This window comes from Neurospora hispaniola (assembly GCF_033458365.1).
Source record: "Neurospora hispaniola strain FGSC 10403 chromosome Unknown B0T23scaffold_4, whole genome shotgun sequence".
In the NCBI taxonomy this organism is placed as follows: Eukaryota; Fungi; Ascomycota; class Sordariomycetes; order Sordariales; family Sordariaceae; genus Neurospora; species Neurospora hispaniola.
This window is the reverse complement of record NW_026944409.1, coordinates 40,281-67,328: the sequence shown is the minus strand read 5'-3', so window position 1 is coordinate 67,328 and position 27,048 is coordinate 40,281. Positions and strand designations below refer to the sequence as shown.

The following is a 27,048-nucleotide window of genomic DNA, read 5'->3' as shown; positions in this document are numbered from 1 at the left end:
ATATGCAGTTTCAGGGGGGATTCACCGTACCTCCCATCACACCTGCACAGCTGAGATTGATACCTCTTGCTGTACGTGCCTACATTAACTCCTTACCTTAGAGGTTCCTTAACATCCAACTGCATACCACGCCCAGCAACTCAAGTCAAGGCACACCGCACCGAAAACACTCGGCGAGTTCGGTGACCCTTCATCAGTTTTCGTTTCTTCTTCAAAGGCCAAGAGTATTACCAACAAGCGTATCCCTTGTTACACCTAGCCATCATCCACACGTGCCAAATGGCACTAGGACCAGCGGACATGACCGATGGCAAAACACCCAGGATCAACATCCATTGACGACCGAAGTCGTTCGGACAGAAAACTTCAAGGATGGGTCCTGCACCAAACTCTTGTCGTTTCCCTACGTGACCTTCCAGATGATTTCTTTGACTCCATCCGCGTTGAAGTCCACATGGTCAGCCTGCGGGCGAGGGAAGTGATGATGACGGGACGTTCGGCTGCGATTCCGGTGGTCTTGGTGTTGGTGTCCGAGTTGTTGTTGTTGTTCGACGAATAGCACTCGGTGTCATAATTCATGTCTCCTTTTCGCTCCTGCAGTTCTCCGTTCTCCCGTCATCTTGTTGCGTACCTAGGTACCTACCTCGATCCTGCAAGTACCTCAAGTGAGTTCCGCCCGGCTGTGTATCAGAGGTATGTTTTGCAGCTTCCATGCTGAGGGACAATGCATCTATCCCATGCCCGATCACTTCAAAGGTCGAGAAATCCGAAAATCAATCCGAAGTAACATAAGCGCTTTGATTATATTGAATGTCGGCGAGGTGTACTGTTGTTGCCGTCGCTGGTATCAAACATTTGCCGTTGCTCGTTTCCTTTTCACGTCCCAACTCCAACTCCCTACCCCCCCTTCTACTGCAGTCTTGTCCGTTCCCCATGCGGTTCCCAGACCGTTTCCATGCAATCTCAGCGCCGTAATCCACGGTCCTCACCCGGTCCCTCATTTCACCTCATCCGAAATCCAATGCGCGCGGAGCCCGGACCTTGGGTAGGTGATCTGGGCCGCTCGGCCCTAGACGTCCGCCCCCTTCAGCATAGCTTCTGCAAGTTAGTAGCCTCCCACGTGACACAAGACACCGAGAAAAACAAACTTACCAGCCGTAAAGTCCACTTCCGCCGGCGTGATGCTTCCGCTCGTTGTCGGGCCCGAACTGCTGCGTCCCTGCGTCGACGTAGCAGAAAGGTGCGAGTGTCCGCGCTGGTGCATTTCCGGTCGCACTACTTCCACTCCCTGACCGCCCTCGGCCGCAGCAGCCACCCTCCGCTTGTTCTTCTTCGCCTCCTTTTCCTCCCTCCTCTTTTCCTTCCTGCTGAAGTGTGCCGCTCTTTTGATTTGGTCCTCGACTTTTGGGATGAGATTGCTGAGGACGGTTCCGAGGCGGGCCACGTTCTCAGCGTCACGAGGCACAATGTGGCCGAGTCCGTGATCGTACATGACTGCGCTGCTCGGTTCGCAGACGTTGAACAAGGCGACTGCCGAGGTCAGGAAGGCGTCGTCGCAGCCAAAGATGTGGAGGGTCGGAATGTCGATGCACGTGCCGACTTCGTCGTATAGTTGCGCCGTGATGCGCTTGTCCCCTTCGAATTTGAGGGGCGGTGCGCCTGCGATGAAGATGGCAAACTATAGTTGTTGTACATCCCAGTGTCCCATGTCAGCGTCTCGGTACTATAGAAGACAAACTCCACTCGAATGAGGGTAGGCGTGCGAATCACGAACCTTGATCCTTCGCTCCCTCCCCTTCTCTCGCGCGCACCGCTCCACCTCCTCCACAATCGTGCTCGCCGCCACCATCGCGCCCTCGCTGTAGCCAAGTATGGCATCGATCTCCGGGTCTTCATCGATGGTCTTGAACACGCCATTCAGAGCGTGGCGCCAGGCCTCTTGGTGCCAGTCCTCCTCGACCGTCGCGCCCTGCAGCTGGCGCATGGTGTCTTCGGGGTTCAGGCCGCGCGGTACGTGGCGCAGCCGGCGCAGAGTCTCAAAGGCATCGCCTTGGGAGACGTCGAGAAACCGGTAGAGAGGGGGTTTGCCAAAGTAGTCTTCCCAACCGGGGGGCGCGGCGACTTCGTGCGTGCCTTGCGAGTAGGTGAAGGAGCCGAGACCACGGCGTTTGAATTCTTTCGCGAGAGGACCGAATTGGACTTCGAAGTTCTGTAAAGCGGACCAGAGCTGTCAGTCATTGATGTCAAGTACAGTTTGACCACGCTGGGGGGGTGCAGTTGGACAACATCTCTTGTTGTATGTGTCAAACAAGGGATTATACAGTTCCAGTGAACTTTACTGCAAGATTTGAAGAAAGGGGAGAAAAACAAAAGAAAGAAAAACAGGAGATCAGGGGGTCTACAAACCTGTGCACTGCCGTAGGCACCAGGGAGGCAGAGAAACTTCATCTTGACTTGCTTGTATCGTAAAAGTCTTTTTCCCTCTCGTCTTTCGAGACCCAATGTCGTTCAAACTCGTCGGCACAAGAACAAAGTGAAGTGAAGTTTTTGAGAAGATGGATGGAATCGACTTGACACCAATTCCCATCTATTGTCGCGGTCGACCGTGCCGTTATTATGCCCTTCCCTTCCTGGCGATGTTCCAGGCGTGGTGGCGACTTCTTTCGTTGGTATGGTACGGGGACTTGGGCGACTATCACGCGACGAAGTTCTCTCGATCGTGGATTCCGCGTGACCATTCTGTACTATGGGCGTTAGCTCTTTCTTAGATGAGATTATAAACGTTTGCTGAGACGCTACTGCGATTTTCAGCCCATACTGGGCCACGACGAAGGCCCATCCCCCAGATATATCTTACCTTAGTCTTGAGAAGTTGGGACTAGGAACTGCGGGGTTCATGCCATGAGTGAAAAAAAATGAGGGGGTTGAGCATGCCTGGCGTGTCAGGAGCAGTGGATGGTGTTGACGCGCCGCAGCATGCCTGCCATTCTGGTGAGTTCCATTAGCGCCATGCGTCTACCACCCTTCTCATCAGTACCTCGACATAGATTTCTAGTCTGGCCATTGCTTTTGACTCAGAGGTAGCCTCCTTGATTCGCGTCATAAGTTGGGAAAATATGGATGTTTTTTGTCGACAGCATACTTGCTGGCGGGAAGATGTAGGGTGCTGGTCAAACCCTCTTTTTTCGAGTTTTTTTTTTCTTTTTTTCTTTTCTTTTTTTCTTGTTCTCCTCTTCTTGAGAAGCGCATGGCTACCCTAGGTGGCGAACATTGCGCTACAGTAGGTAAATTGTAGATATTCGGCTTAAACTTCTCCCCTTTTCCTTCCCCTCAGTGTCCTCTCTCTCCCCTCCATACTCTCTTTGGCTGAGTCCATGTGTGCCCTGTTGTGAAACACCTGAGAGGCAGGGCTGAAGCTTTGTTATTGGGTTGAGGCGTCGAATGTTCGTTGTACTTCGAGATGGTGTACGAGTGTTACGCCGAGAATGGTTTCTTTTTCTATTTGTCGGCGTTGAGGAGGAAGAGGCTGGAGGTGATGGCTGTGTGAACTGAGACCATGTGGCTGGCACACCAGCCTTTCGGTGTTGGATACTGTACGAAATGGATATGATGTGGTTGTCGGAATACGTTGGACGAGTTACGGTTTGCGACTGGATCGCTGTCGGTGCCGCACGAGACAGTGTGACTAGAGGTACTTAAGCTTTCTATCACACATTTGATGGGTTTGGGGATGCCCTCAGTGCCCTCCTCCTTCCCTCCTCTCACTACTAGCATCGAGCCACTCTCGTTGGCTGAGCCTGTGTGGTTCTCTGTTCATGGGAAACAACACCCGAGAGGTAGAGCTGGACTTTCGTCGGATTCGGGCCTCGGGCTCGGGTTCTCCTTTCCGAAATCGTTTTACGCGTGTAGTGTACGCGTCGTGGGGTGTGTGTTCCTATTCCTGTTTGCGAGTATGCACCGGTCGGCACGATGATGCCTCAGGAGCATTGCTTCGTGCGGGACGTCCGGGAAAGCAGAGAACAGGCCACACAAGCAAAGAAGATAGAAAAACAGCCCAACGGAGTTAGATGGGCTGTAGTCCGTGCGGGCTTCTCCAGCCTGGGTTGTGGTTGAGGAGGAGTTAGAGAGCAAGCGTGTTCACATGTCGATACCTCTATAGCCTCTTGTGGTTGGGGTCCATATTTGTCAGGCCGGCAAGCAGCGTTAATGTGCTTGTCCAACAACCACACCGCCAGTCATTGACGGCTGCTAAGAAATTGTTAAACTGAAGCCTGTTTTAGGCACCATCCCCAACTCAAATTGCTCGAAGTTATGGGTCTGGACGTGCAGCCCGGCACGAGCTGAGCAATAAGGCTTGCTTGATCATACTAAAATAAGCTCCCATGAGTCGAGCTTGGCACACCCATGCGCAAATGCTCGAAAGCTGGGCGGTGAATGCAAGAGAGATGGTTCGAGGTCGTCGTCTTCATGTTGAATCAGTCGTTGGTGGGGAGAGTGAGCTGGTCAGGGCCACGGGGTTATGTATGGAGTTAGACGCAGTCGTCGAAGCAGAAACCGAAAGGTTTTGGAAGCCTCTTTGTGCTGGGAAGAGATCATGCTGACTTCCTTCGAATCACGCGAAGCTTTTCTTCGAGCGCCTGTAAGGGTTACGGGCGGTAGGTCGATTGTAGGATCGATTGGTCCCGGAGTCTGGGGAACGGACGATCGCGTCAGGCTGGGTTGTCGGCTGGAGAGACTGCATTTTGCATAAGAAGGCGACATAGCCATCCAGCCATACCTACCTCTGCATAGTAAGGTTGTTTGTGTCCAGCCACAGAGAGGTTTCTTCACTACAGCGACGTAGTTATCTCCAGATATCTGCAAGCGGCTATGGAGTGATACCGGGCGAAAGCATGATGCCCCGTCACTCTCTCACATGTTGTCCTCTAACCTCGCTGAGGCTGTGTCCGTGACTGTCAACTGTAAGAACAGACCCTCATAAGACTAAATACTCACCTCAATTCTTCTCGTAAGCTAGCCCATGCCTCATTGACGAGGAGACCACCAAATTAACCGACATCTCGCCCAAGCCGCCATCACATTTCCAGCAGTCAATCTTCGTCGTTGATGGTTGTCGCTCTCTTTGGTCCTCGTTAAAGGCTTTCCTCTCACTCCACCTCACCTCGTCTCTCATCACCTCTTTTCAGTCCCTCTGATTCTTCACTCTCACTTTCTCTCTTAATTTCACTCTTTCCGACATCTGGCAGCTGTGACGTGGACTGACCAAGAAGCGTCAAGTGGACTGCTCACTACCCGTTACCCAGCAACGATAGGTAGTGACTTCCATCTGAACTCGGGGTGACTGACAACCTTTCAAGTGGAAGAGCGCCTGCTGGTGCATGGTCTACAAACCGGCAGGAAGATACCAAGCTGGCACCGGGAGACGCGGTACCTTCCACATTCACTTTCACTTCCGATTCTTGGACCAACCCTTCCACCTTCCCCCCTCCTTCTCGCTCTCACTCGTGCCATCATCCATCTCCCCCCGTCCGTCACCATCCTACTTCCACACGGGTTATCCAAAACATCAACCTTCTACCAGCAATACCGGCTTGACGACTATATTAAGACAACTTCTCTCTCGCCAATTACCTCCTTGGTCTTTTGCCCACGAAGCCTTGTTTGACTCATTCCGAGCGACTTATTATAACACACCAGAGAACCGATCAAAATGGCATCCCGCGACCCTGGGGCCAGGGGGGCCACCGCCGGCCCGGCTCCCTCGCCCACACAGCAACCCTCCGGCACCCCGGACCCAGTAGCAATTGTAGGCATGTCCTGCCGCCTTCCTGGGGGTGTCGAGACACCAGGGGATTTCTACCGCATGATGTGCCGCGGGCGGTCAGGTTGGTCCAAAGTTCCCAAAGACCGATTCAACCAGGAAGCCTACAACCACCCGGATCCGGACCACAAAGGGACATTCAACTCGCAGGGCGGATACTTCATCAAGCAGGATCTGAGCGGGTTCGACGCGGCGTTCTTTGATGTCACAAGACGGGAGGCGGAGGCCATGGGTTAGTACCTTTTCTGTTTTGCGTTTGTTGATCTCCGAAAACAGGAAGACAGAAGCGAACAGTGGGAAAGGAGTGAAGAGAAAAGGAGGAGAAAAGAGTTCACGGGGGTTGATAGGGCATATAAAAGGAGACAATGGCTAACAGAACCTGAACACAGACCCAGCCCAGCGCCTCCTAATGGAATGCACCTATGAAGCCTTGGAGAGCGGCGGCATACCACGCGAGCACATTGCAGGCACCCGCACCGGCGTCTTCATTGGTGGGAACTATGGCGAGCACCGACTTTCACATATGCGGGATCTCGACACGATCCCCTCGTTCGATGCAACCGGCAACCAACCAGCCTTCTTGTCCGGCCGATTAGCGTACTACTTTAACTTGCACGGCCCGACCTTCACCGTTGACACGGCGTGCTCTTCATCTTTGCACGCTCTGCATCTTGCCGTCCAGTCCATCAGAAACGGCGAGTGCGACGCGGCAGTGGTGGGAGCGAGCCATCTTATAACTCAACCGGATGTATGGGTGTCCATGTCCATGCTTCGTCTTTTTTCTGACGAAGGACGGACGTACGCCTTCGATCATAGGGCCAAGTCCGGCTACGCCCGCGGCGAGGGCTGTGCAGTAATAGTTCTGAAACCCGTCGAAAAAGCATTTAAAGACAACGACCACATTTTCTCCGTCATCAGCCACAGCGGGGTCTCCCACAATGGTCGCACCGTCGGTATCGTCGCCCCCTCCCCGGACGAGCAAGAACAGCTTTTGCGAGACGTCTTCACTGCCGCCAAGATCGACCCGCGCGAGGTTGGCTTTTTCGAAGCCCACGGTACCGGCACGAAGAAGGGCGATCCGATCGAGGCCACAGCCATATACAAGGCCGTGGGCCGGTATTTGTCCGCAGACGACCCACTGTATATCGGCAGCAGCAAACCAAATGTGGGACATCTTGAATGCGCGAGCGGTCTGGTGTCGGTGATCAAAGGGGTGCTCTCGCTTTACTACGGGTTCATCCTCCCCAATGCGGATTTTGACAAGGAAAACCCGGAGATTCCATTCAAGGAATGGAACATGACGGTCGCCAAACAGCAGAAGCCATGGCCGGCACACAAGAAGTATGCATGCGTCAACAACTTTGGGTTTTCCGGGAGCAATTCGACGTGTATCTTGGCTGGGCCACCAATCCATCGCAGGATCGAGCTGGGCGAACACGGCGCGTACACGACTCCGAGGCTCTTTGTGCTGTCCGCCAACGATGAGCAGGCGCTAAGGACGAGTATCAAGGAACTGGGTATCTGGTTGGAGCAGCATGCCGAGCTGTATCAGACTACCATGCCGCGGAATTTGGCGTATACGCTCTGCCAGCGAAGGTCGCATTTCCCGTGGCGGGTGGCCATCGTTGAGTCGATTTGTTCTGGTCTTGCGGGATCGCTGAACGGACACGACCTCACTCCCATGCGCGCTTCGTCAGAACAACCACGTCTGGCATTCATCTTCACCGGCCAGGGAGCGCAATGGTATGCCATGGGCCGCGAGCTCTTGCAGACCCATCCCCTTTACCTTAAGGCCATCAAGCGAGCCGATGAAGCTTTGCGGAAGGTGGGCGCTGATTTCTCCATTTACGAAGAACTCACGCGCGACAAGGAGACAACCAAAGTAGGGCAGGCGCACATTTCTCAGCCCATCTGTTCCGCTGTGCAGTTGGCCTTGGTAGACCTGCTGGACTCATTCGGCATCAAGCCCGGTGCTGTCACGGGCCACTCCTCCGGCGAGATTGGTGCTGCGTACGCAGCTGGCGCGCTGACCTTTGAAGGGGCGATGGAAGCCGCTTACTACCGCGGCCAGATGATCGTCGAGCTGAAGAAAGCGTACCCCGAACTCAGAGGCTCCATGCTAGCCGTGGGCTCCGGAGCCGAAGAATGCGCACCTCTTCTCCAGCAAATCAACACCTCGGCATCCAAAGCGGTAGTGGCCTGCGAAAACTCACCCTCTTCCACCACCATATCGGGCGACGAATCCGCTATCGACCGGGTCGCCGAGCTGTTCCAGAAGAAGGGCACCTTCAACCGTAAGCTGTTCGTCGACGTCGCCTACCACTCTCCGCACATGGCCTTGATTGCCGACAAATACCTCCAAGCCGTCTCACACATTCAGCCACCTGAATCGCGCTCCTCTTCAACCGTCGAGTTCTACTCGTCCCTGCACGCCCGCCGCCTGTCCTCTCTGTCGGAGCTTGGGCCTTCTTACTGGGTCAACAACCTTACGCAGCCCGTCCGCTTTTCCACGGCGTTGCAACACCTCATCTCCGGCTTCCGGCCGGATATCCTGCTTGAAGTTGGGCCCCATGCGGCGTTGAAAGGTCCGATAATGCAAACCATCAAGTCCCTCTCTTCTCCTTCACTCGGCACTTCCCCTTCTACCTCCACGCCGTCCACAGGGACTTTCCCCCCTGGCGTCGGCAACATCGCTGCAGTGGCCACCAAGCTCACCTACCTCTCTGTTCTCGACCGCGCCAAGTCCGCCGCGCAATCCGCCCTCGAAGCGACCGGTGCTCTTTTCACCCGGGGCTTTCAGGGGCTAAACTGGTTCAACATCAACCACAACCGGGAGGAGTACGAGCGTCCGGACTTGGTAGCGGGGCTATACAGCTACCCCTGGACTAGGCAGTCGTATTGGGCCGAGAGCAGGATTACAAGGCAGCATCGGTTGAAGCCATTCCCGAGACATGATTTGCTGGGCGTCCTGGCAGATTGGAGTTCAGATATAGAGCCTACCTGGAGGAATGTGTTGAGTGGAGGGGTCTTACCTTGGTTGAAGGACTATGCTGTCCAAGGTCAGGGTCAAAGACGGAGGATGGTCTTCCCAGTGTCGGGGTTTGTGGCCATGGTGGTGGAAGCGGCGTGGCAGTTGCATTTGATGAGGCTAGAGGGGGATGCAAGCAAGTTTGAGGTCAAAGACCTGAGGGTGGAGGAGCAGTTGTGGCTGGAGGATGAGGAGAAGGAGTACGAGGTGCTGCTTACCATCCGGCCTGGCGACGATACTGGCCGGCGAGACTCGTTTCGAATCACCTCGTTTGAGGAGAGTCGCGGGTGGCTTGAGCATTGCACAGGTTTCGTCAAGGCTGACTCTACCTCGCCTGTCCGCCAGCCTCTCGGCTTGTCAAGGCCGCGGGCGCAGTCTCATCCCAAAACTGTAACCTTCGGCGAGGACACTGTCACCTCCGCCTCTTCCGTAGACGGACAGTCCGACTCCGCATCCGGTTCTTCATCTCCAAAACCCGCTTCATCCTCGGCCTCAGACAGTGGCTCCATACACATTGATAATACCACCGAAGCAGACGTGCCAGCCGCCCAGGCCCAAGGTTCAACAACCCCCGACACACCTGCCTGCTCCGGGCACAGCACCTCTGCCCCCGCTTCCCTGGACAAGAAGAAGCTCGAACAGAAGCTTGAGCATGCGAGGGCCACACACCCGTACAATCTGGAGCTTCACTCGAGCGAGACCATCTACGGCCATCTGGCTTCCTCCGTCGGTGCTCAATACCCCAGCGGTTTCAAGACTTTGACGGAGGTGACAGCGAATGAAAACACCGCTGCGGCTAACTGTGTGGTGAAAGAGACCAAAACGGAGATGCCGTTGGGCTATGAGACTGGGTACAGAATTCATCCAGCAGTATTGGATGAGCTGCTGCAGCTCCCTTTGTTGAGTTTGGGCGCCGGGGTGCAAGACAAGTCCACTGGAACGTCGTACTTGCCGGCAGCGATCAGACACTTTACCATCAGGTCGCGATGGAAGAAGAAGCCCGGTCAGACCTTCTGCGCTCACTCTGGTGTAGAGAGCAGCAACAAGGGGCGTGATGCAAGCTTCATGATCGAAGCCTTTACTTCCCCAGGCTCCACGACCGCGGCGATCTCGATCGCTGGGTTGCAGTTTGAGAGTCTGGAAGCTGAAAAGAAGGAAAGTGGTAGGCCAAGGGAGTTGTGCTTCCAGGTGAGATGGGAGGAGTTCAAGACTGAAAACAGGCCCGACGCCGATAACTGGGATGATAACAAGGCCGATACACAAGAACCGGAGGACAAGTCCACTCCCAACATAGCAATCATAACCGAAATGCCCAATCCCGATACATCTCCGCTGATTAAAGCTGTCTATAGCAAGATTCAAAAGCAGACAGGAAAGCAGGCACGGATCTCTTCCATACAAAAGATCACCGACTTCACCAAATCATCCTTCCTGGTTCTCTCCGAACTCGACCAACCCCTCGTCAGCTCCCTCACCAACAAGAACCCTGCTGCAGAAGAGCAACTGAACCAGATCAAAAAACTATTGACCACGTCGTCGGGACTGCTCTGGGTAACCCGCGGCGCAACCCGCTTCCCAACTTCCCCAAACTCCAACATGGCTCTAGGTCTGTTGAGGACGGCGAGGAGTGAAGCTTCGGCGGTTGCTGCTGCATTGGATTTGGATCCTGAATCGAGACTTTCTGCTGAGCAGCAAGCCAACCTGATTTTTCAGGCATTCAGCCGATCTGTCCTCTCCTCCTCTTCTGCCGCCCACGACGAGAACGATCCCGAAAGCGCCGAGCTAGAATTCGCCGAGGAGCAGGGCAAGCTGTACGTCCCAAGGCTGGAGCCTGATCCGCAGCTCAATCTTGAAATCTCCCGCGAACTTGGTCCCTCCATCCCATACACCCAATATTTCCACCAAGACTCTCCCGAGCTCAACGGACTGAGGCAACTAGAGCTTGCACCCAGCCATGGACCCAAGGGTAACCTGCATCACCTCCACTTTGAAGACCGCCCAGAGACTGTCTTGAAAGACGACGAGGTAGAGATTCTGGTAGCGGCAAGCGCGATTACGCTTGATGATGTTGACTACATCCAGCATGACGCGTCCCAACACCACCACATCGCGAGGGGCTGTTCCGGCACCATCTCCCGTGTTGGCAGGGGGGTTCATGAGGTCGCTGTGGGCGCCTGCGTCTGTGCCCTAGCGGAGGGCCGGTTCGGCACGCACGCCCGAGCAAAGGTAACCAGCGTGGTGCCGCTGAACAGCAACATCACGCCCGAAGTAGGGGCCGGGATTCCCGTTTATATCGCTCGCGCGTGGCGCGCCCTCGTCACTCTCGGTTGCGTACACAAAGGCACCAAACTGATGATTCAGCTGTCCGGGCCGACGAGCGTCGCTGCGGTGGAAATTGCCAAATCCTTGGGCGCAGATACGTGGGTGTATGTCACCAACGACGTCGAAGCCGATGCGGCGCGGAAAATGGGCTTTGCGGGAGAAAGGGTGTTGGATGAGCGAAGCATTTACATCCGAAGAAAGCTGGATGAAGCCACCGGCGGGACAGGGTTCGAGGTGATCTTGACGGTGTCGGGGGGCAGAAATAATGGAGGCGAAAACGAAGCCTGGCAGTGCCTAGCTGACTTTGGCCGGTTGGTAGAGATCAGGGCATCGGGGACGCAGAGTTCGAGGCCGCAGTTGGGCGCTAACGCGACGTTTGTGAGCATCGACATGGTCAGCTTGACTGTGGGCAGGCCGCAGGAGATGCAAGAGACTTTGGCGGCCGTCATGCAAAAGCTGGAGAAGGGAGAGTTCCAGCCGCCGACCAAGACGCATGTCTATAAGGTGTCTGAACTATCAGCGGCGCTGGAGTGGGTGAAAGGGGGCATGACAGTGTATCCCGTTGTGGTGGCTGCTGGAGAGAAAGATCAGGTCAAAGTATGTCATCGCTGGAGGTGCTTGTCAGTTTGAGCAAGTGGCTAACGAGCAACAGGCAACATACCGCAAGTCGAGGGGTATCTTCCGGAGAGATGGTACTCATATCATCATTGGTGGCACCGGCGGCCTCGGTCGATCGATGGCCAAGTACATGGCTGAGCATGGTGCCCGGCACATTGTCCTGCTGTCGAGAAGCGGCGGAGGAAGGGAGATGGCTGAGCAGCTGGAGAAGGAGATTGCTTGCCCTGATCTGCACATCCGGGTGGAGAAGTGCGACGCGAGCGATGAAAGGCAAGTGCGCGAGTTGGCGAAAGACTGCGCTCGAGAGTTGCCCAGTATTTGTGGTGTCATACACGCCGCCATGGTGTTGAGGGTATGTTGTGACTCGTCCGCTGTTTGCCTTGTACGTCAAGCCAGCTAACAGAACCCAGGACGTCCTCCTCGAGAGCATGTCCTTTTCCGACTTTACCCAAGTCATCCGGCCCAAATTTGCTGGAGCCTGGAACGTGCACAACGTGCTTTCAGATACCGGTGCCAACCTTGACTACTTTGTTGTTCTCTCCTCGGCCGCTGGCATCCTGGGTTCCCGTGGCCAGGGAGCCTACGCAGCAGCGAATACGTTCCTCGACTCGTTTGTGCAATATCGTGTGCGCAACGGCCTCCCCGGCACCTCGCTCGACCTCACAGCCGTCACCGACGCCGGATACCTCGCCGAGAACGCAGAGCGGCAGGACGACATCATGCGCAACTTTGGCAACGAGACCGTCTCGGAGCAAGAAGTGCTCGCCTTGTTGTCTGCCGCGGTCCGCGGGGTCAGCCCGGCCCAAGTCCTCACCGGGCTCACGCTACACGTTCAGGCGGATGGGTCGTGGCCGTACTATGCCTCGGACGCGCGCTTCACTCAACTCAAAGCCGAGTCTCTGGCGGCCGCTGAGCGTGAAGGTCACGTTCCCAAAGCCGCAACGTCTGCGGGCAATGCCTTCCGGGCAGCCAAGACGGACGAGGAGGCCATGGCGATTGCGGGCCAGGGCATTCTCCAGAAGCTGTCGGATGTGTTGACGATTGATGTGGCCAACCTGGACGCGACGAGGAACATTACGAGTTACGGGTTGGATTCCTTGACGGCCATCGAGTTGAGGAACTGGATTGCCAAGGAGTTACGGGCCAATTTGCAGATCTTGGAGCTGTTGAGCAGCGGGACGGTGAATGATTTGGCGGCGATTATTGTGCAAAAGACGAGGGCCGGAACATGATTTGTATGCTCGGGGCGTCTTTGATTATACAGCATGAAGGTCTGGAATTGATGTTGCATTCAGTGATAGTACGGTATGGGAGGACATGTCATGATACCACTCAGGAATAGACTGCCGACGGATTTCGTTCTCTCGGCAGTCGCTTCACAGAAACCAGTATGTCGGCCATTGGTGTTTGTTTGGTCGGTGGATGGTCAAGTTATAGAGCTGGGTGAAAGCGATGTTATTATTGTAGGGTTCTAGTCAGAATGGCGACACATTTCATTTTTCGTCGGTTGCCTGGTGTCGAGTGATGAGGTTGACCAGAGTCGGGCAAGTTGTTGCAAGGTAGGAAGTAGTAGGTAGTTTGTTAGTGCAAACCTCCTTTTCCCATCAAGTTTCGCCGCTACGGCAGTTGCTTTGCTAACACTGCCACATTGCTCGGCTGGCTCCGATCACCCCGCCAATCATTACCTAGAGGTACTAAGTACCTTCAAGTTGCCCCTGTATCAAAGCGGCCAATGGAACTCGCTCCAGCCAAGCAAAAACACGAGAACAGCCAAATCACGAGCGATGGAAATGCACGGCCAAGCGCCCAAAGACCATCTGAAACACGAACCTTTTAACTGCTTGCAGTGTGCTCTCAGATTTCCAATTTGGGTGTCGACAACAGAACATTCCATGGGACAATTCTGAGGACCAGAGGCAACCCCGGGTCGGCAAGAGACTCGAGAGGCCGCCGTCTGCAACCTAAGGTTTACACTACTAGGTATACTAACAATATCCACTGTTGCCCGCTGTTTCAAACAGTGGCTAGTTCATCACAACTTCTTGAACAGGTCCTGTCCAGCAACTCCGAGCAAAGTCCAGTCGCTCCTCCGCCGACTCGCGATACTTCCACATCCATAACACTCACCGACTCGAGTCAGTCTGTACACACTCAGCAACCCGAACCCGACTCGGCTGTCCTTCTGACCAGCCCAACCGTCGTCACCGTTCCCGTCTTTTCGACACCCGACCAAGACACAGCCCCCCGCGGCTGACGATTCGTTAGCTTCCCAGCACACACGCCTTTTTGGTTGAAGCACAAAGAAGGGACACCGGGCCAGTCCCACGACAGTCATATCACAACGACCAACCCTTGTCCTGCTGGCAGGCAAGCAAGATACTGTATCACTTTGGGATACAAGAGCTGGGAATATCCACGACATTACATTACAGCATCTCGAGAACCGCATCATATTACACCATCATCATCATCACGCACATGGCCGCCAGACAGCACGTGGAAGCGAGGTCGCTCTCGACACTCAACTCCCTCGCCGCCAACCCCCCACAATACCCTCACAGCGCCGATGTCAAGGAGTCCTTGATCTTGTACATATCACGAGTCCCCGGTAGTCGAGGTATGTCCCCATCATTACCATACCCTTCCCTTTTCTCTCACTAAACAACCCGGGCCACAGATGTCATCCTCTCCCCCTTCCGTCCGCAGCGAAAGAACGTGACGATAGAAGACATTAACAATGCTCTCTACCTGATACACCTTGACCTGCCCACGGACGAACTACTGGTCGAAAACACCCGCCCAAACGAGACATCCACTTCCGCATCGCCTCGAACTAGTGGTGAGAGCGCGAGGAGTGTGATTCCCCGGAAACCGTTACCGCCTAGTGCCCGCGTCGAGCTTCCCACTCCGAGACAACCGTCTGCAAACGTGCCTGCGACTCATAACAAGAACAATGTGCCCAACAATACCGGGCCGGTACCGACCAGGTCGCCGTCGGTCAGACGTACAGGTTCTGTAAGACGCCCACAAGGCCTGGGTTCGGAGAGAGTTGAGCGGGCTGTACCTGCTCAGGAGCCTGTTGCCGGGAACGATGGATACAAACCGAACCCCATGTTCCAGCCCAGTCTGGTTTCCGAACAGCCTCCCAGACAAACGCCTCAGCTCCCTCCCCCGGCCGAGAATCTAGCAGCGATGCGCCGTCCCTTTGGCCCACGGCCACAGACCTCTTTGACGATTCCCGAGGAGCCGGCTGTCAGCCCTGGGACGACCCCAACGAGCAACCGACCCATCTCACCGACCGATCAAGCACTTTACCCTCCTACTTCCAACGTCCCCCGGCCCGGCGATGGCATCCTCTCCCCTCCTACCGTCACCCGTGCTCGCGCCTCCAGCAACTCGAAACTAGCGGCAACAATTCCTTTCACGCTCACACTCATCCGGCGGGATCCTTCGACCAACCTCCAGTGGAACGTGGGCAAGATCTCTTCGTTTGAGACAAACATTCCTACTCCCGAGTCTGCCCATCCGGATCTCGGTGAGCTACACGATGCGTCAACCCCCGAACCACCGCCGCCGATTGCGACGCAGTTGATTGACATCCATTTGGAGACATCCGGGTATGCAAAGTACAAGGGAATGCTCAGCCGTGCAAACATTGAGGCTTTGCGGCCGACTTCCCCTCAGTCCTTTGCCCGGACGCTGCAAGGCTTAGGGACGAGTTCGGGGAGTACAAGTGGGAATGGAAATCAGGGTGATCGAAGATCAAGTGGAAGCCCGCAAAAGCAGATCATGGGTGTAACGCACATGGAAATGGAAGAAGGATTCCATCGCCAGGTGGTCATGGCCTACACCAAATCCTGGACCTCGGGCCTCAAAGGCGCTTTCAGACGACACTCCCGCTCGGCCAGTACTGCCTCGGCTACCGCTGGCGACCTCCCGGGACACGCCCGCCATGGCAGTTCCTCAACCATTGGCTCAGCCGATCTTTCGCCTAACGAACACCAAAAGCCCCAGTCTCCCCCGCCCAGTCACAACCGCCAGGATTCCATGGGCGGTGGCCAACTCATAACCCAACCAGGCCCCAACCTCCGCCCCAAAGGCTACGTCTTCCTCTCCCCCTGGCTAGGCCGCTGTGAATTCCGCACCGGCTCCACTGGCCGCTCCTTGAAGTGTCGACACATTCTCGACGAGCACACCGGCGGAATTAACCAGCTCTCGCAAATTGACCCCGCCAAGCTCGCCCAATCCGTCCGCGACGCGCCCACTATCGGTCAATCCCGCGGCGACAGTTTCAGCTCCGCCATCACGGGCGCCAAGCCCGTTTCCGAACTCCGCTTCAACTTACCCTCCGAACCCCGTTCGCCTGGCGCCGGCACCGGCACGGAGAACTGCCCGCCGGGTCACACTGCCGGATCGAAGCGCCATTTTCGCTTCTCCAAGTTCTTAGGTCTGGAACCTCCTAGCTCGGAAGACGAGTATTTCGACGATGAGGATCTTTTTGATCCGAATGCATTGGGCAGGGAAGATGCGGGTGGAGGATGTAGAGGCAAGAGAGCGAAGCTGGGGAAGCTGATTATTCATGATGAGGGACTGAAGATGCTGGATTTGGTGGTGGCGGCTAATATGGGGGTCTGGTGGAATACGTGGGAGAAGAGGTTTTAGGAGACCGGGACCAGGGAACACAGGGACAAACACAGTGAGTCGCTAAGAGGGTGTTTGGGTTTGGGAGGCGTGAAGGTAATGAGGAGGGGAAGGGGGGGTATTGGGAGGTGGAAAAAAGGGGGGATGGAAAGGGAGATAGTGCGGTGTCTTGGGTAATAATCTTGGTACTAGGAGGGAAAGGGTGGAAGTTAAGCAAGGAACCGAGGGGATATGGAACAGAAATAGGAAGGGAAGAAAGAAAGGAAGAAATGGGGAAGGTAGGGAGAGGCGAGGGAACAGTACATAGATAGCATGATGGCATAGATAAGATACCCATAGCGTAGCATGGTCAAAGAGGTAGCATGGTATGAGGGATGAATGATGACTGATGAATTGAGCTGGCAGTGTCGTATCTTTTCTGTGCTGGTCTGGTGTCATTGGTGATGATCATGCTGGAAGTGAGCTGGTGCCAGAGGCAGCTGAAACATGATGAGGGTGTGATCATCAGAGAGGAAACAGAAAATGTCCTGTCTGCAGTCAGGTATATTTTGCCCCGGAGGGAAAGGCTCATTCCGCTGGCCCTAACGATATATCGCACCGAGGGCTTTTATGATGTACGTCTTGGATTGGACATGACCACAGATTGACTACCTAACCATGAATTAATTAGTGTAGTTGTATGTACATCAAAAGAAAGTAGCTCCCCACCTAGGAGAGCCATTTGTTATTTGAAACTCGAGACGCGTAACGCCACTGCCATCTACAAAAAAACACATTGAAACTAACCGCCAGACGCAGAACATCTAGGGTATGGATGACTATAAGGGCAAGAAACATGTATCGTATACAACAACTCGAGAAGATGACTTGGAAGGAAGCAAAACACTAACCCATCCCCAAACCGAGACAAAAAAAAGAAAAAGCTAATCGTCAACAGTAGGGTTCGAACCTACGCGGGCGAACCCAACAGATAGGCAAGAATAGTGAGGATTATTCAAGTCTGTCGCCTTAACCACTCGGCCATGTTGACAAGTGGATGTTGTTGGTAGTTTGACTGACCATAGGAGGCTAATATAGGGGAAGCAGCTTCAGTTCCCCTGAGCTGAGTGAGGGGTTGGGCTGTTGGTTGGTTGGACTTGGAGCTGCAGCGGTGGGAGCTTGAGTGGGGTCGGTCTGCCAGCTATGGTGGGGTACGGTGACTTGGCGGCAGGCACTGGGAGCGGCGTTGAGAGAGGATCACGTGTACAGTCACGACTTCGCAACACAGCTCGCCAACTGCAGCCAATTGCAGCACAGCCTTTCCAATCCACTGTCCCGTGCCGTACTGTAGGCTCCAAGGCTCTGGAAGTGGACGTCCTGTCGGCGATACTCGCAAGCACACGGCAGGGATCCATCGACAACCTACCGACCGACGTCAAGTTATCGCAGCCCGGGGATCGTTGCTGAACGTCCGTCGCCCCCATCAGGTTCGTGCGCTGTCTCCGCTTCCCGCCCTTAAGGTTGAACTGCTTCGATCCACTCTATAATACCGTCGTCCCAAATTGGTTCTGGTTGTTACCAACCTACAGAACTGAAGTTCGAAGCCGAAACAAAGGAAACGACATCGGAGTGGAACCGAACGAAGTCGTCGCTGAGTCGCAAGCGCAGAGAGAGCATTGTATTAACCTGCGACATCATCAAACCAGGCTTGCGACGACAACCAACTACCTACCTAGCCACTCCTCTAATAGCACCTGGCGCAACGCAAGTCGCAACCTTTGCCTTACCAGCCAGCCAGCCAACCTCAAACCACAATTAATCACACCATCCACCGCAACCGCCCATCATGCTCACCACCACTGCCTCTTCGGCTGCGGCCGTCGCGCGCCAACTCACCACCCGCCGAGTCATTGCTCCCTCCTTCGTCTCCCAGGCCATCCGCACCTACGCAACCCCGGCCGGTCCCCCGCCCAAGGGCTTCCGCATTCCGGCCCCCAAGACGTGGGACCAAGAGGAGGAACACGTGCTGGACAAGAACGGACGGTACTTTCTTTTGACGGAGATGTTTAGGGGCATGTATGTGGCTATGGAGCAGTTTTTCAGGCCGCCGTAAGTACTTTGTCTGTCTTTTGTCTGTTTGCTGGCTTGGGAGGATAGGACGTGGTGAGTGGTGACAGTTGGAAGGATCGGGGGTGAGGAGGTGGGCAGGATCCACGACATGACAAGTATCATGACTCGCGCACTGGAGAGTATGGAGATTGCGGCTCTGCGGCTCTCCGCTTGGTTAAGCGCGCTCGTACTGTGCTGCTCCTCCCGCCGCTCCTCATCACGACGATCAACAGCTCCCTAACGACTGCCCAAACCCATCTCCCCATATCTACTGACACCCCCATCCCAGGTACACAATCTACTACCCCTTCGAAAAGGGTCCCATCTCCCCCCGCTTCCGCGGCGAGCACGCCCTTCGTCGTTACCCCTCGGGCGAAGAACGCTGCATCGCCTGCAAGCTCTGCGAGGCCGTCTGCCCTGCTCAGGCCATCACCATCGAGGCCGAAGAGCGTGCCGATGGAAGCAGAAGGACGACCCGCTACGATATCGACATGACCAAGTGCATCTACTGCGGATTCTGCCAGGAGAGCTGTCCCGTGGATGCGATTGTGGAGAGTCCCAATGCGGAGTACGCGACGGAGACGAGGGAGGAGTTGTTGTATAATAAGGGTGAGTTCTTGTCTGGGGGATGCGTTGATAGGTTGTTGCTGTTGGGGGGATAGGGAGGTATGACATGTGCTGACAACAGATACAGAAAAGCTACTCTCCAACGGAGACAAGTGGGAGCCTGAGCTTGCGGCTGCTATTCGCGCCGATTCTCCTTACAGATAAAGGGGCTACGGTGTGAAGACCGGATAACAGGACGGACAATGAGGACAGAGGTTTTTTTCTTCTTGTTGCTTTGCTAGAGCTTCGGAACCAGCAGTTTCGGACGGGTTGCGGTATCAACAGGACGCACCATTGTGTTGTAGAAGGCAGGCAGGCAGGCAGGCGGACAGGCAAAAGAAGGCTGTATATACGTTTGTGAATGGCGTCCCTGATCCAATTTCTTGTCTTTTTGGAGTCTTATCTCGCCAGGGAAGATCCTACTACTCGGCCAAAGGGACGCATCAAGAAACCTGAAGATGCTTGAAAGGCTGAGTGTATAATTAGTGTACGGTACCATTTGTAAGATACAAGCTGTATCGTCATGAACTCCATCCCATCGTATCCATCAACCAGGATTACCCGTCTAACAGGCGAGTGGAGTGATCCTGCCCGTGGGGTGTTAGTGGAGTATCTGCTTAACACATTTCTCCGCAGTGGAATTCTATACCCGCATGTACAAGGCGGTACCTGAGCGGCCTGCACGTGACTCGGCTGACGAGTACCTAGCAGAACGAGCTGAAGCTTCCATGGCTTCAGTCAGTTGCGGGGGAGCATCGAGGTAAGTAGGTACCAAGGTACCTCTACACGCTGGAGCTCCAGAGTCAGAGCCCAGGCGGGTTTGTTAGTGTAGGTAGCTTGGCCGCCGCCCGCAGTTGCCCGCACCCGTTTCCCGCGCCCCCGCCGAAGTAGGCGAGAAATTTATCATCATCATTGCTGATTCCAGCCAACCACCGCCCAGCCAGAGAAACCCGCAACAACCTCGTCCGAGAACCACCGAGTAGTAGCGTCACACTCATTTTCGGCCACAGCCTTTCCTGTCACCACCACCACCTCAAACACCCGACCGACCCGCGCAATTGACCTTTTCCGCGACAGCCAACCCAAACAAAAACAAAAATGTTCCGCACCGCCGCCCTCACTGCCGCCCGCGTGGCCCGTCCCGCCGTCGCCTCCGCCGTCCGCGCTGGTGTTGCCCGTCCTGCTTTTGTCCAGGCCGTCCCCAAGGTCGCTGCCTTCCAGGCTGTCCGGTTTTACAGCGCCGGTGGTCACCTCAAGAAGGATGAGGTCTTTAGCAGGATTGCGCAGGTGTTGAGTGGATTTGACAAGGTGCGTTCTACATCACACGAGACCTCACGACATGCACACAAACTTCGAGCAGGAGGATGAGGAGGAGGAGCAGCAGGAAGACAGGGGATAAGGAAGAGGTGTGAAGAGGCAGAGGGATACAAGTGGTCTAGGGACATACGCTACGCGAAGATAAGAGAAGGGAGCGTGCGGAAGAGCATCATCATCGCAAGCGAACCAACCTGGAGACAGAACGCAATCGGGAGGAACAAGGAGATGCAAAGAGCATAAGGCCGCGACGAGAGCACTCGAAACGAGAAGGAATATATTGAAGAGTACTGCGCGCTGCACACGCTGTGCCATGGCCGGTATTATCGGGAGCTCGGGAGCTTTTTGAATGGGTTGCCCTGCCGGCTGGGCCGGTTCTGCTCAGATGATGATGCTCTCGCCTCGCTACTTTGCCCTTTTTCTCTTGCTATCTTGCTGGTCAACTTCTTGTCCCTCCCTCTTCTTTCTTCCTTACCTCGGCTGGATCTCCCCTCTCCTCCAGCCTCTTCTTCAGAAGCTCCAACAGTCCCGTCCTCGCAACCTCTTTCAGGTCCAAGCTAACATCTCCTTTCCAGGTCAACGACCCCAAGAACGTAAGTACAGACGCAACCACCAACATTTCCTCCTCACTGTCACGGAGACGAAATATGCTGCGATCTTTGGTTATGATGGGTCAATCCCAGTGCCCTGTGCTCCCGGCCTGAAAGTCTGGAAGGAGAGACGAGACGGGCAAACCGCAAGAATAGATGCAATGGAACGAGAGACCAAAGATACAGCGATGAGAGATTCTGACACAAGTTTGCGCATCACAGATCACCGAGACCGCCCACTTCGCCAACGACCTCGGTCTTGACAGTTTGGACACCGTTGAGGTTGTCATGGCTATTGAGGAGGTATGTTGCTCCCCTTACTTCCCTTGTCTTGCTTCAAAAGATCCGTCGCTTTCCAAACCCTCTTAGTTTGGGCCTCAACCTGTTCCCGTCCCGTCTTACTCTGCTGTTGGGGTTGGCAAGTGTTCCGCTATATGGTCGCATGCTTGCTCCATGTTAGATTCCCTTCTCAGCCCAAGCTCAGCCTCTTATCACAATCACCCCTCAACCCGAACACAGTCATAGCACATGGACGTAAAACACGATGCTAACAAACCTACCCGCAACAGGAGTTCTCCATCGAGATCCCCGACAAGGACGCCGACCAGATCCACTCGGTCGACAAGGCCGTCGAGTACATCTTGAGCCAGCCCGATGCCAACTAAAAAGTCCTCTGTTCCGTTCCTTGTTCGAGCGTTTTAGAAACCCCACTACTTGCGCAAATATAAAGCATACTTCTTCTCCCTACCCTTCTTACCTACCTTACCTTTTCACCTCTATCCTTATCCTTAACTAGATCGATTCGAAACATATCTTTGTCATTGTTTGAGATTCGATTCGATCTGTGTACCATACGAAAACTTAGAACCTGAATGAAAGAAGAGATGATGGATGGAATGGAGCATCGTGATGGGTACGGGCTAGATGTGAAATGTGGGCAGGTCGGACTTGCTCTTGATGTTGTTGTTCTTGTCAGAGTTGTTAGTTTGGGTTGGTCGACGCGGCGACAAGTTGCGATGTCTGGTGGTCACTTAAGTGGTAATGTGGCAGGCTCAATATAGCGGTGGTGTCCAGTCTTATGCTGTTGCGTTATGTTTTGTTTGTCGCAAATATTCGTACTTACATACCCCCCCTTTTCTTGAAGTGAAAGCTGGTTCAAAAGACGAAACAAATAAAAAGAGAGGAGCGATGGATGGATGGATACCTCAAGGTAGTATGTCTGTCTACACTAGGTACATACCCATTGTCGCGCTGAGACGCTCGCTGATGGGAGGAGTTCTAAGCAAAAAGAAAGAATTGGTTCACAGCGAAACCAACCGACTACAGCTGATGTAGGAAATATCATCCGCGCGCTCTTACATGCAAAGTAAATTATAATGACTGGAGCGCATTCAGTGGAAGGCTAGCATTCATATCTCGATGTCTGATCACTGCAGTCAACCAATTCAGTTCAATATGCGTACCTTACAACCAGCTCTTGAGAACATAATCGCCCCCTTGAAGCTACCTACCTACCAAATTCTCTCTCTGCATCATGAATGATATATTCACTACGCCATCATTTCTCTCGCCCACCATCCACACACAAACAAACAGACCAATACCTGAATCGCGGCGAAATTGGCAGGCGAACCAGGAGAAACCATCTGACTATGTACCTACCTACCTTGAACTGAATATGTGATATTTCTCAAAAAAGAGCGTCAAATTTGTTGTGACCAACCGAAGATTGATGTGACGGAAATCTTTGACACTCCGAGTATGTCTGGTCGTCCTTTGTCCCACATCAATACCTATTTAAATCGCGGCATGAAGCTACTTACCTACATTCACCACCTCAAATACCTGCACTCAAGATCACGTAGAGTCGGGTTTGTTATGTACTTTAAGCCAAAAACTGTTCTCTGTACTTACAAGGTTTTTTCCTTTTTTTTCCTTTTTTACCTTTTTTTTTTTTTTTTTTCTTTTTTTTTTTTTCCTATATCATCTCTTTTTTTTCCTTTTTTTCCCTCCTTCTTTCTTTAAGAAAGTATTCATTCCTGGGAACTTGATAGTATCAACTCCATCCACTTCGGTTAACCTACCTTTACAGTGTGTGCGTACAAGACGCCGAGCGAGGGGTTTAAAAAGGAAACAACAGATTTGATGATCTATAAACAATATCATTCAAAATAACAATACTGTCGCTGCTCTGTGTATACAGCCAAGATACTACTTAAAGCAAGAAAAGTGTCATCCACCAGCTACTCTATACACCATTAATCCTACACTACCACCCCTGACATACATGTCATGCAACTACCTTGACTCCGAGAGCAAGGAAGTGAAAAACAGTTACAACAGTTGAAGACCAAGCAGAATTCAAGCGCTTTTGATCTTCCCCTTTCGTGATTAGATCCTTCAAATGTTTTTGTTTTGCACGCCATCCCCCCCTCCGCTCAGTTGTTTTCCTATGGCCAAAGTATGCTTGTTGCTTCCCATCCAGTTTTCTCTTCCCCTCCCATGTGCTTTTGTTTTGCTCAGTTCCATGAAAGAAAACAAAAGAAAAGAAAAAAAGCTGCCAGATTATGTGTCATATCCAAAGGACCGCGCGTCTATGCATATAAAGATAGTGAAAGTTCGATGTTGAATCGTGTGAGATGGCTGAGATTGCTGCAGTGTTGAAAATTCGAGTATCCGGATCGAGCAGCGGATTGCCCATTGAGACAAGGCGGTCGATCATTTCCCACCAACAGCCCCAATAGCCCCCACCTTGCTGACACCGTTCTGGCCGTTCTGACCCTTCGAATCATCGCCGTTCGCACCACCGGCCGCCAATCCGTTCCCACTAGCGCCCGCATAACTTCCCCAAGGCGACGAAGATGACCCGCCGTTACCCAACGAGCCCCCGTTTCCCAGCGGGCTACCGTTACGCTTCTGGTTCTGCCCCGCATGGGTGGTGTCCTCTTCCTCCTCCATGCTGAAGACAAACTCGCTCTGTTCCTCCTCCTCACCTTCCTCATTATCCTCATTGATGATGGGTGTGGTAAACCTCCCGCTTGTCGAGCTCATGGAGTTGGAGCTAATGTGCCTCTGCAAGCTGTCTCCCCTTTCCTTTCCAATGACACCGGCTCCGGAGGCTCCATTGCGGCCCAAGTTGGGGTGAAGACCGCGGGGACTAGAGGAGGTGACGGATACGTCCTCGCCGATTTTGCTACGCTGGAATTGCTGAGTGAGCGCAGACAACGACTCGCCGGTCAGGCTTCCTTGGCGGTTGGAGTCCTCAGATACAAAAGCACTGGCTAGGCTCGAGTTACGTAGCGGGCTGCCAACGTGTCCAAAAGCCGAGGGCGGGTGCTTGATGCTGCGGCCAGCGATGGGCATAAAGCTGAGACTGCCGCTACCTCCGTTGGACTCCAACTTTTCTCTCTCCTCTTCCTCCTTTTGGCGCTGGAAAAGCGGTCCCCATCTGCTCGGGCTTTGAGAAATCGGGCTACCGAACTTGGTTGCGTCGAGTCCGGTAGAGTCCAGCGGGGCGTCGAAGCCACGAACGGTAGCGGTGCTAGATCCCCTTCTCGCGCGTTCGGCCGGGGTCAGCAACTCATTAGCCAACTCTGCCGGCACGTAATCCTCCTCGTTGTCAAAGATCAAATCAGAGTCCCAATCCCGATCATGGGGGACGCTCTGGCTCATCAGCCTGGGCTTTGCAAACCGGGTCGAACTGCTGTGCATCGGCCTTCTGCCAAAACCGAAGTCCTCACCGCCGAGGCTGGAACCATAGAAGGCCGCCGAGGAGTGAGTGGGCGGGCTATTGGCGAATCCATCGCCGCTGAAGAGGGACTGGGAGATGTTGTCATTTCCACCGAAAGCGGAATTACGTAGCGCACGGAGGGTGTGCGAGGTGTTGACGTCCTGGGTCACGCTCATGCCGAGGGAGCTGGACTCCAGACCGAACTTTTCAGGAACCGAGGAGGGCCAGGGGCCGTAGCGGGCGGCGTGGGAGATGCCATTGCTGTCGAAGGAGGCGGGGAGGGGTGCGTCTAGGACCGACAGGCCCTTGGGGACGGGAGAAACGCCAAGACCGAAGCGAGCGGCAAGATCCTCATCCCGGGGAGAGCCAAATGCGGTAGTGGGGTTGGAGGTATAAGTGGTATCGATGGTCGGGATTCCATTGCCTCCGCCGTTCTGGCCAGGCTGAGGGACGTATTGTTCATCGTGATGGCCGTAAGCGGAGGCGGAATACGGGGGAACGGCGTCGGCGCGGAGGAACGAGTTGGTAAGGGCGCTGTTGGATGGTTGGTGGTAAGTGTTTGGGTTCACGCGGGCACCCAAAGCGACGGGTGGGGCACCGATCGTAACACCGCCTTTGCCATAGTTGACACGGCGGCCGTCGGGCAACACGTGGATGTTGGCACACTTGGGACCGAATTTGCAGTTACCCTATAATCATGGTGGCACAGGAACATGTCAGCAGGAGGACGACAGGATGGAAAGGCCCGGGGATTTGGGTCCTGACGGTCATACCTTGGCAAAATATTTGCACACCGTCTCGGCCGCGGCACTGAGGTCGTGGCTGAAGGGACAGGCGGAGCCGGCCTGGCAAGCGCCCTGGCGGAAGAACTTGCACGGAACATGTGATGTGTCTGGGAAAGAGTAGTGCGCGTTAGCCCATAGGCGACACTTTGGGGTATTCGTTGTGAAATCCAGCATCTTGAGGGGATATGGTGCTTGGTGCTCTGACTCCTGTTCTCACAACGACGACGAAGAAGAAAATAGCGGGGAGAAGTGCATCATCATCATCAGGGCAACTCACTGGGCGGACTACGCGAATGATCAAATCGGTGTGTTGCTGGCAGTTGGCCGCCAGGCATGGGCGACGCAATCATGGTCGGGGCAGCACCAGGCCCGGCGGGGTTTGGGTTGATGTTGAGACTGCCCGATCGTATGTGACTGTGACTACGATAGTCGGCGGCCGCACCGTTGGTAGCGGACATGGCGTTGAAGTGCTGCAGCGAGCCTTGGAAGGGGCGCAGATTGGGATTTATGAAAGCTGTTCAGTCCAGGTATGACTCTTATCGGCGGTGCGATTCGGGGATCGGACGAGGCAGCCCGAGGCGCGGTAGTCCGGTATCAGGCCGTTGTCAGCCCGTCGTCGGTGCGTAAGTCCGGCTGCACCAGGAAGGGCCCGGGTAGGTGGCTGGCGGGTCGAAGAGGTAGGTACCGTACTTGATGCCTTTGTGCCGGATGTCCGTTGATGTTGCTTTGGACAATGGCGGCGGTGACGGAGTGGAAGCAATTGAACTGTCGATTCGAGGGTTGGGCCGAATGTCCAAGGCAAGGTTTAGGCAAGGTAGGCAGAGAACTGAAGAAGTAAAGAAGTCGGGATGAAGTGGTGACAGGCAGGGGGGAGGTGGTGTTGAAGAATCGAGATGACAGCCGAGGCCGGCCACTAACAGGCGGAGACGAGGCAGTTGGGGTCGGGGTTGGGTGGCAGAACTGAAGTCGGGACTCAAGCTGTACAATAGGTAGTGGGAGGTATAAATGTGTAGGTAGAGGTACTGTATCCAATGTGCAGATACGTCAAGGTAGGAATAATATGTCGAAGCAAGCTAAGGTAGGTAAGGTACGGAACCTTTACATACACGATAACTCGGCTCGGCTCCGATCGCAACAAAGGGAACCGGAGGACCTGGGAATCGCCTGAGGGGAAAAAAGATTGGATTGGAATTTCAGTTGGGCGGTGGAGGGGCGGCGGCCCGATTCTGATGGCCGGGCAGCCAGTAGCAGGGCAGGTAGGGAATGCTTGCTGTTAGGTAGTGCAAGTCCCCGAATGCGCTTGCTCGGTTCAGGCGTGTTGTTGGGCAGGTTCGGTTGTTAGTGATTTGGTGGCCGGTAATGGCCTTCCGTTATCTAACGCACTCGGCCAACTCCTGCGAGTCTCACACCAGCTGCTGTCGAGTACACTGGATGCCAAGACTGCCAGTGGACGGGCGGAGGTACGGAGGGGAGTCGGGGTCGAATCGGCCAATTGCAGCGAGGGA

At 54.4% G+C, this 27,048-nt stretch overlaps 7 protein-coding genes and 1 non-coding gene across 8 annotated transcripts; 4 read left to right on the top strand and 4 right to left on the bottom strand.

Moving 5' to 3' along the window:
• Positions 1-773: 773 nt before the first annotated feature.
• On the bottom strand, positions 774-2,448 carry B0T23DRAFT_316211 (serine hydrolase-domain-containing protein; the record flags this gene model as incomplete). The annotated part of the gene is made up of 4 exons (XM_062834916.1): positions 774-1,006; positions 1,153-1,678; positions 1,775-2,209; positions 2,407-2,448. The coding sequence occupies 4 exons, from the start codon at positions 2,446-2,448 to the stop codon at positions 774-776; spliced, it is 1,236 nt and encodes a 411-aa protein (XP_062692478.1).
• Positions 2,449-5,275: 2,827 nt separating this feature from the next.
• Positions 5,276-13,304, top strand: B0T23DRAFT_441348 (ketoacyl-synt-domain-containing protein). Its single transcript, XM_062840768.1, has 4 exons — positions 5,276-6,053; positions 6,211-11,768; positions 11,824-12,141; positions 12,182-13,304. The coding sequence occupies exons 1-4, from the start codon at positions 5,711-5,713 to the stop codon at positions 13,019-13,021; spliced, it is 7,059 nt and encodes a 2,352-aa protein (XP_062692477.1). The 5' UTR covers positions 5,276-5,710; the 3' UTR covers positions 13,022-13,304.
• Positions 13,305-13,758: 454 nt separating this feature from the next.
• On the bottom strand, positions 13,759-14,436 carry B0T23DRAFT_132664 (uncharacterized protein). Its single transcript, XM_062832216.1, has one exon. It carries the CDS (start codon positions 14,239-14,241, stop codon positions 13,822-13,824), a length of 420 nt encoding a protein of 139 aa, XP_062692476.1. The 5' UTR covers positions 14,242-14,436; the 3' UTR covers positions 13,759-13,821.
• On the top strand, positions 13,983-16,472 carry B0T23DRAFT_132660 (uncharacterized protein). The gene is made up of 2 exons (XM_062832215.1): positions 13,983-14,406; positions 14,467-16,472. Exons 1-2 carry the CDS (start codon positions 14,268-14,270, stop codon positions 16,449-16,451), a joined length of 2,124 nt encoding a protein of 707 aa, XP_062692475.1. The 5' UTR covers positions 13,983-14,267; the 3' UTR covers positions 16,452-16,472.
• Positions 16,473-17,358: 886 nt separating this feature from the next.
• B0T23DRAFT_t162 lies at positions 17,359-17,460 on the bottom strand. The gene has a single exon. It is a non-coding gene; the product is annotated as a tRNA-Ser (tRNA).
• A 614-nt stretch (positions 17,461-18,074) lies between these two features.
• B0T23DRAFT_132619 (ferredoxin-like iron-sulfur subunit of mitochondrial complex I) lies at positions 18,075-19,326 on the top strand. The gene is made up of 3 exons (XM_062832214.1): positions 18,075-18,518; positions 18,808-19,127; positions 19,213-19,326. The coding sequence occupies exons 1-3, from the start codon at positions 18,256-18,258 to the stop codon at positions 19,287-19,289; spliced, it is 660 nt and encodes a 219-aa protein (XP_062692474.1). The 5' UTR covers positions 18,075-18,255; the 3' UTR covers positions 19,290-19,326.
• A 591-nt stretch (positions 19,327-19,917) lies between these two features.
• On the top strand, positions 19,918-21,881 carry B0T23DRAFT_132581 (mitochondrial acyl carrier protein). Its single transcript, XM_062832213.1, has 4 exons — positions 19,918-20,432; positions 21,014-21,031; positions 21,251-21,331; positions 21,598-21,881. Exons 1-4 carry the CDS (start codon positions 20,223-20,225, stop codon positions 21,691-21,693), a joined length of 405 nt encoding a protein of 134 aa, XP_062692473.1. The 5' UTR covers positions 19,918-20,222; the 3' UTR covers positions 21,694-21,881.
• A 1,820-nt stretch (positions 21,882-23,701) lies between these two features.
• On the bottom strand, positions 23,702-26,118 carry B0T23DRAFT_132536 (uncharacterized protein). The gene is made up of 3 exons (XM_062832212.1): positions 25,821-26,118; positions 25,532-25,650; positions 23,702-25,447 (listed from the first exon to the last, which is right to left on the bottom strand). The coding sequence occupies exons 1-3, from the start codon at positions 25,999-26,001 to the stop codon at positions 23,747-23,749; spliced, it is 2,001 nt and encodes a 666-aa protein (XP_062692472.1). The 5' UTR covers positions 26,002-26,118; the 3' UTR covers positions 23,702-23,746.
• Between the last annotated feature and the right edge of the window lie 930 nt (positions 26,119-27,048).

Coding starts and splice junctions, on each gene's coding strand:
- B0T23DRAFT_132619 (XM_062832214.1), top strand. CDS start 18,256: ATGCTCACCACCACTGCCTCTTCGGCTGCGGCCGTCGCGCGCCAACTC. Junction 18,519..18,807: donor GAGCAGTTTTTCAGGCCGCC/GTAAGTACTTTG, acceptor CCCCCATCCCAG/GTACACAATCTACTACCCCT. Junction 19,128..19,212: donor GGAGTTGTTGTATAATAAGG/GTGAGTTCTTGT, acceptor CAACAGATACAG/AAAAGCTACTCTCCAACGGA.
- B0T23DRAFT_132664 (XM_062832216.1), bottom strand. CDS start 14,241: ATGATGCGGTTCTCGAGATGCTGTAATGTAATGTCGTGGATATTCCCA.
- B0T23DRAFT_132660 (XM_062832215.1), top strand. CDS start 14,268: ATGGCCGCCAGACAGCACGTGGAAGCGAGGTCGCTCTCGACACTCAAC. Junction 14,407..14,466: donor ACGAGTCCCCGGTAGTCGAG/GTATGTCCCCAT, acceptor CCCGGGCCACAG/ATGTCATCCTCTCCCCCTTC.
- B0T23DRAFT_441348 (XM_062840768.1), top strand. CDS start 5,711: ATGGCATCCCGCGACCCTGGGGCCAGGGGGGCCACCGCCGGCCCGGCT. Junction 6,054..6,210: donor ACGGGAGGCGGAGGCCATGG/GTTAGTACCTTT, acceptor ACCTGAACACAG/ACCCAGCCCAGCGCCTCCTA. Junction 12,142..12,181: donor ACGCCGCCATGGTGTTGAGG/GTATGTTGTGAC, acceptor TTGTACGTCAAG/CCAGCTAACAGAACCCAGGA.
- B0T23DRAFT_132581 (XM_062832213.1), top strand. CDS start 20,223: ATGTTCCGCACCGCCGCCCTCACTGCCGCCCGCGTGGCCCGTCCCGCC. Junction 21,332..21,597: donor TTGTCATGGCTATTGAGGAG/GTATGTTGCTCC, acceptor TACCCGCAACAG/GAGTTCTCCATCGAGATCCC.
- B0T23DRAFT_132536 (XM_062832212.1), bottom strand. CDS start 26,001: ATGTCCGCTACCAACGGTGCGGCCGCCGACTATCGTAGTCACAGTCAC. Junction 25,651..25,820: donor TCATTCGCGTAGTCCGCCCA/GTGAGTTGCCCT, acceptor ACTCTTTCCCAG/ACACATCACATGTTCCGTGC. Junction 25,448..25,531: donor TGTGCAAATATTTTGCCAAG/GTATGACCGTCA, acceptor CCATGATTATAG/GGTAACTGCAAATTCGGTCC.